Source organism: Callorhinchus milii, unplaced genomic scaffold (assembly GCF_018977255.1).
Source record: "Callorhinchus milii isolate IMCB2004 unplaced genomic scaffold, IMCB_Cmil_1.0 Scaffold11, whole genome shotgun sequence".
In the NCBI taxonomy this organism is placed as follows: domain Eukaryota; kingdom Metazoa; phylum Chordata; class Chondrichthyes; order Chimaeriformes; family Callorhinchidae; genus Callorhinchus; species Callorhinchus milii.
The window spans coordinates 11,024,080-11,030,079 of record NW_024704752.1 but is presented as its reverse complement, the minus strand read 5'-3'; the positions used below and the strand labels follow the sequence as shown (position 1 = coordinate 11,030,079).

At 45.7% G+C, this 6,000-nt stretch overlaps 1 protein-coding gene across 1 annotated transcript in view; it reads left to right on the top strand.

Moving 5' to 3' along the window:
* Positions 1-1,069: 1,069 nt before the first annotated feature.
* The window catches only part of crocc2 (ciliary rootlet coiled-coil, rootletin family member 2), a 70,823-nt gene continuing 65,892 nt past the window's right edge, over positions 1,070-6,000 (top strand). The window contains exons 1-2 of the mRNA XM_042339307.1: positions 1,070-1,172; positions 3,849-3,999. Of these exons, the coding sequence (XP_042195241.1) occupies positions 1,122-1,172; positions 3,849-3,999 (202 nt within the window). The 5' untranslated portion in view covers positions 1,070-1,121. The remainder of the gene's footprint in view (positions 1,173-3,848; positions 4,000-6,000) is intronic.

Sequence of the window (6,000 nt, the reverse complement as noted above, 5' to 3'; positions counted from 1 at the left end):
TGTGTGTGGGGGGGGCTGTGTGGGGGGGGGGGCTGTGTGTGTGTGGTGTGGGGGGGGGGCTGTGTGTGTGTGTGTGGGGGGGGGGCTGTGTGTGGGGGGGGGCTGTGTGGGGGGGGTGGGGGTGATTATGAGGGCTGCTGTATGGACAGTGGGGAGTGAATGCCCTCCTCCCTCTCGGGCTGTAACGATCAGTGCAATTCTATGGTAACGTTCGGCAAAACAACGCCGTTCCGGAGCGTCGGTCTCTGTTGAATAGTCGCGAAGTGGTTTATATTTTCCTGTCGGGGCCTGAAACCATGTGTGCGCGGGAGGGGGGGGGGCGGGGGGGGGGGGCGGGGGGGGGGGGGGGGGAGGGAGGGGGGGCGGGATGGTGGGGGGGGGCGGGAGGGGGAGGGGGGGTACATATTTCAGCCAACAATTTTTTTGGGGGGTGGGGGGCGGAGTCCCATCGGTACGGGGCGCCCCTGTCCCCCCCTCCTCCCCCGTCTCCCAGCGACCGACTGTTACAGCGTCCCGCTTCCATGACAACCGAAGCTCAGCGTTCCACTTCCATAGCAACCACCGCCCCGGGGAGGGGGGGGGAGTGTGTGTGTGTGTGTGGGTGTGTGGGGGGTGTAGTGTAGTGAGAGAGAGAGAGAGAGAGGAGAGAGAGAGGGGCACTTACTCGTGAAGCTACAATCAGATCCGCGCACAGAAAGGTCGGGGGGTGTGTGTGTGGGGGGTGAGGGGGTGGGGGGGGGTAAGCGGTCAAACCCTGTGCCGTCTGCAGCCCCGGGGAGTGTGGGGGTGTGGGGGGGTGTGGGGGTGTGTGGGGGGTGTGTGGGGGTGTGTGTGGGGGAGTGTGGGGTGTGGGGGTTGGGGGGGGGGTGTGGGGTGTGTGGGGGTGTGTGGGGGTGTGGGGGCTGTGTGGGGGGGTGTGCGGGTGTGTGGGGGGTGTGGGGGTGTGGGGGGTGGGGGTGTGGGGGGTGTGGGGTGTGTGGGGTGTTGGGTGTGTGGGGGGTGTGGGGGTGTTGGGGTGTGTGGGGGTGTGGGGGTGTGGGGTGTGGGGGTGTGGGGTGTGTGGGGAGGTGTGGGGGGGGGTCTCCACTCTCTGCTCTCTCTCTCTCTCTCTGTAGCTTCCCATGAGTTCCCCAAGCGATCGCGCAGAAGAGAAGCTGGAGACTGTTATCCAGGTGAGCCTTTTTAATTGCCTTTCTCGCCTCAACGTTTGCGATCAACACATCAACAAACAAACAAAAAAAAATCAAAAAAAAAAAAATCAAAAAAAAAATCAAAATAAAAAAAAAAATAAAAAAAAAATCAAATCAAAAAAATATATACATGTGTTAACGTTTCACCGAGAGGGTGTCCTTGTGCTGTCTGTCTGTCTGTCTGTCTGTCTGTCTGTCTGTCTGTCTGTCTGTCTGAAAACTGGACCTGAACACCTGCAAACATATATGCAGCGGAATTTGGATTAACTGTTAAACGGCGATGATCATCTGTTTGTAGGGTTTGGTATTTGTTGTTGTTGTTGTTGTTGTTGTGGGTGTTTTTTTTTCTCTCCCCCTGAAACGTTTCCTTGTGGCTAATCGCCTCCGGTTGATGGGCATTGAAGCTTCACTTTCACTGTTAGCGCAGGGATTTATTTGTGGACGGGATGAATGCAGAATCTTTTACTCAATGATGATAATACTAATAATAATACTACTACTAATAATAATAATAATAATCCGTGCATTCGGGCAGATGAGGAAGAAAAGAGGGTTTGGGGTAAACATTGAGATCAGAACGATTGATGTTTACCAGTGAGAGGTGCAGGGGATTTGAAGGCACTGGACTAGTGGTGCCACACACACACACAAGTACTAATGTGTAGTTTATTCACACAAACACACACACAAACACACACACACAAACACACACAAACACACACACACAAACACACACACACACACACACACACACACACACAATCACCACACACAAACACACACAAACACACACACACACAAACACACACACACACAAACACACACACACACACACACAAACACAAACACACACACAAACACACACACACACACACAAACACAAACACACACACACACAAACACACACAAACACACACACATACACAGCACAAACTGCCAGTCTCTGAAACTCCACCCTTTCACTTTCCAAACTGAACCAACTTTTCTTGCAAACTATACCACGATGACACACCTTTCCAAAACACAGACTCTCTGGATCAATATTGTCCGCTGAAGCATCGATGCTTTTACGTGAACCCTTCGATGCCGTTGGTGTTGTCATAAATCCATGCTGGGTTTATCATGATAATGGTTTAAAAATACTGGAAAATAAAGGCCACCCGCCACCCGAACAATAACCGTGTTCTTAGTACAGTACGGTACTGCTGTAGCACGTGTTTATCTTGAGTTGTTTTAAGACCCATTTCAAACAAATAAATACCTTCGATGGCAAAAGTGCCGCAGTATTATCTGATGTGATCGGCTCTGACCGTAAAGTTATAAACGGTCTGAACTGCCTTCACTTCCACCTGGAAGAGCAGTTTGTTTTGAACCCTTCAGATCTGACCGTACCCAACAGTCTCAGTTGATTGACCGGCCAACTGTGACTGTTGAAATGGAAGACGTTTCTCCCCAACTCCTTCGGAATTCAGATCTAACCTGGTGATGGCTCAGCAAGGAACCAGCAAACAACCTGTAGTACTCCAACTAAACTGGTGACTTAAAGCTGCCAAGTCAGCGTAAGAGTGACACGAAACTCAGACCTCCCCATCTTACATGGCTCAGTTACACTCTTCCCAAACCGAGTAATTGGGGAGCTCTGATCATCCGTTTAAAATGAAGCAAATTTTGTCAAGCTGTTGTAATTAGTGGAACCGGTATGTTACTACAAGTGGTTTCAAATCACATTGAGGGATAATGAGTATTTGAGAAGTTTTGAGTTGATTTGTTTCCTACACGTTACACAAGTCGATTTATAGCAGCAAAAGGGATGTAGTTTTACACTGAAATATTTCCCACTGCGGGTGAATACTTTCTTTCATGCATTAAAGTTATGGTGGATCTTGATACAGTAGTTGAAATATGGCACAATGGACAAGCTGAACCTGAAGGGCCGGACTTTGGAAGTGTAGGAGACAGAAATCACACACAACTAAGAACACCATGAGTTATGACGGATTGGCCTAAGTGAGTGGTCCTTCATTCTCTCTCCTTCAATGTGGAGTAACCACTGTCCTCCATTCTGTCGGCTTCTCTGGCAACACAGCTTGAGATCAGAAATTTGTCCATTGAAAAAATGGGACACAATGACATGTGCATGCGACTGCCAAGATGGTGGGAGGTAAACTGTGTGGAGCTTGGTCTTTTTTCGTCTAGCAACTGTTCAGTTCAGTTTCAACCTGCAAATCGTAAACAGTTTTTGCAGAATTAACCATTTTGATGAGAGTCAACCTGAATGAAAGTTTATCAGTATGCTGGTATTGCTCCGTGACAAACTTTGCAGAACGATTCTCAGACCCTTTTGGATATCTAGGAAACTAATGTAAGCGACTTGGGATGCCCTCCCTATATGAATGCACAATATAAATGTGAATTTGTGTTGTACTGTTTTTCTTTGGTCACATGCAGAAATCCATCACCATGCTTAAGAGTATCCAAATCAAACCAAAAATTCCATGTATCTCACCTACACATCTAGCGATAGATTGTTGGAATGAAAGGCGCACTCCCTCCCCAGAGGGACGTATCCTGCTTACCTAATTCTTGATCGTTGGAGGTGTCTAATTATGTTCTCAACCGTGTGCCACATTTCACTGTTTTTCTGATGTCTTGTTTCAGAAACTAGAAGACACTGTCCTAAACCCAGAGGTAAGTGTAGAGGACAAGAGCCTGACTCTCCGTGGAGAAGGAGAAGGTGGCACACCGACTCCAGTACCGGCCCGAATTCGGCAAATTGTTACCAGGAATCTAACAGAGGAAAGAAGAGAAGGTAACGCTTTTACACACAGGCAGAAACAATACTGCATTATGTTTAGGGGAGTCAAAACTCGAGAGACTGTTTTATTGGAAATGCAGGAGCACTTTTTTGTAATAGCCACCCTTTGGACAATTTTTTTGTTCACCTCGTAAGCTTTTACGATAATGTACAGAACTTAATTCAGTATTACGTTTGTGTAATTTTTAAAAAAATCATATTATCCACATTACATGAGAGTTCTGAATACCAAATCAGAAGTGTCCAGTTAAGATTGTACTGTGCTTTCAATGTGTACACTCAGTGCAATTTTACATTGTTCTGCTGAAAAGCTACACCATCTAACTAGCCGAGGTCCTAATACATTATCAGGTTTAACATTAGTTCTGTGTTGATGCCTCAGATAAAGATGCTTCTAGCAAGTCCAGAACCCTGCACATCACCATTACCTTGGACTGATACATTTCCAGCAAAAACATTTGCTTCTGCCATGTATTATTCAGGAAACAATTGTCCAGTTGATTAAATCGATCATTGGAATTAGCATTGCTCTGTTGTTTGCTCTTCTGGACATCCTTTTGCAATGGATTTTATTTTTTTGGTCAGCCAGGTATCTGACAAGTGGGGAAATCCATTGCCCTGTTTAAGATTATCCAAACCAAACTGAGAATTCCATGCATCCCACCTACACATGGAAATCCCAGAGATAGATTGTAATGGAATGCGCACTGTCTTCCTGGAGGGATACATCCTGCTTGCCTAATTCTGGAAAGTATCAGGCACAGGTTGGCAAGAGATAAGGTTTGGGGACCATAGAATGTGCATTGGGGCACTGCTGGAGTCAAACCAGCTCAAACAGCACAGGTTGACATTGATGGCATTTGTATGCACAACAGAGTTGTGTTTTGGTACTGGGGAAACCAATGGCTCCGTCCTTATGTTTGGATTTCTGATCTCTTTGTGACTTCTGTGCATATGATATGAAGAGTGAGGAGGAGAGATTTGGATAGATCCTATCATTGCCCTTTTATACATTTAAAATTTGGCTGCTCTCAGGAAAGTGTCATTCCTATACTAGATTCCAAGGTTTCACTCATCCAGGTTTGTGCTGGCAGTGCTATCTGCAAGCATATTTCGCAGTACATTTCAGCAATTGTTCACTTGAATGGGTATTGTAATTGAAGTATTTGAAAAACTGAACTTGTTTAAACCTAAATTGGCTCTGTAATATCTTTTAATGTGACTTCTCAATTGCACCAAACAGTCAACCTTGTAAATTACCTGCTGAAGCATTCATGCTTCCATGACTACTCAAGCAAACAATCGTACTAGCTACTTAGAGCAGGGCAGACTGTGCAAACCACATGGTACTAATATGAATTTACCTTGCAATTCAATTGGAAATCTTTCATGTCAAATAGCTATGTATACTACAAGGCAAATTGTGACACCAGTGTTAATTAGTAACTGAATAGCTATCGTCTTGTCATTGAGCTCACTGTAGATAGTCCAAATAATTGATATTAATTTCAGAAGTGTACCCAGGATGAATGGAACATCGATTTACATGGAGTGATTCCCGTACAACTTACACCACAATACACTCTGGGAGTGATTCCCTGCCCTGTAGGTTTCTCTTTATGTTACATTTTAGAGTTAGAGTTCGCAAATTGTTGAAGTTAGTTTTGAACTTGTTTTTCTGTATGTTTTATTAGCACCTCCGGAAAAACAGCTTCAAAAGTAAGGCTGTAGTTAAGAATTTGCTAAAAACTCTTAAAGGCTGCATAAATCCAAATCCAGGTGAAATTTCTCACCCCTGCCACTTAAAAATTCTGAAGTATTGAACCAGCCTAATTGATGGTGAAACCAAAGTTTAATAGTTTCAGCCAGCCTGGCCCATTGGCATCACTGGGGGTAAGGAATCATCCCATCAGCTCCTGTTAACCCTCAAAGCCCTAACAGGTAGAGTTGCCCTAGCTGGACAAGCAGCGGGGATCATGTGCAAGCAGAGAAGTT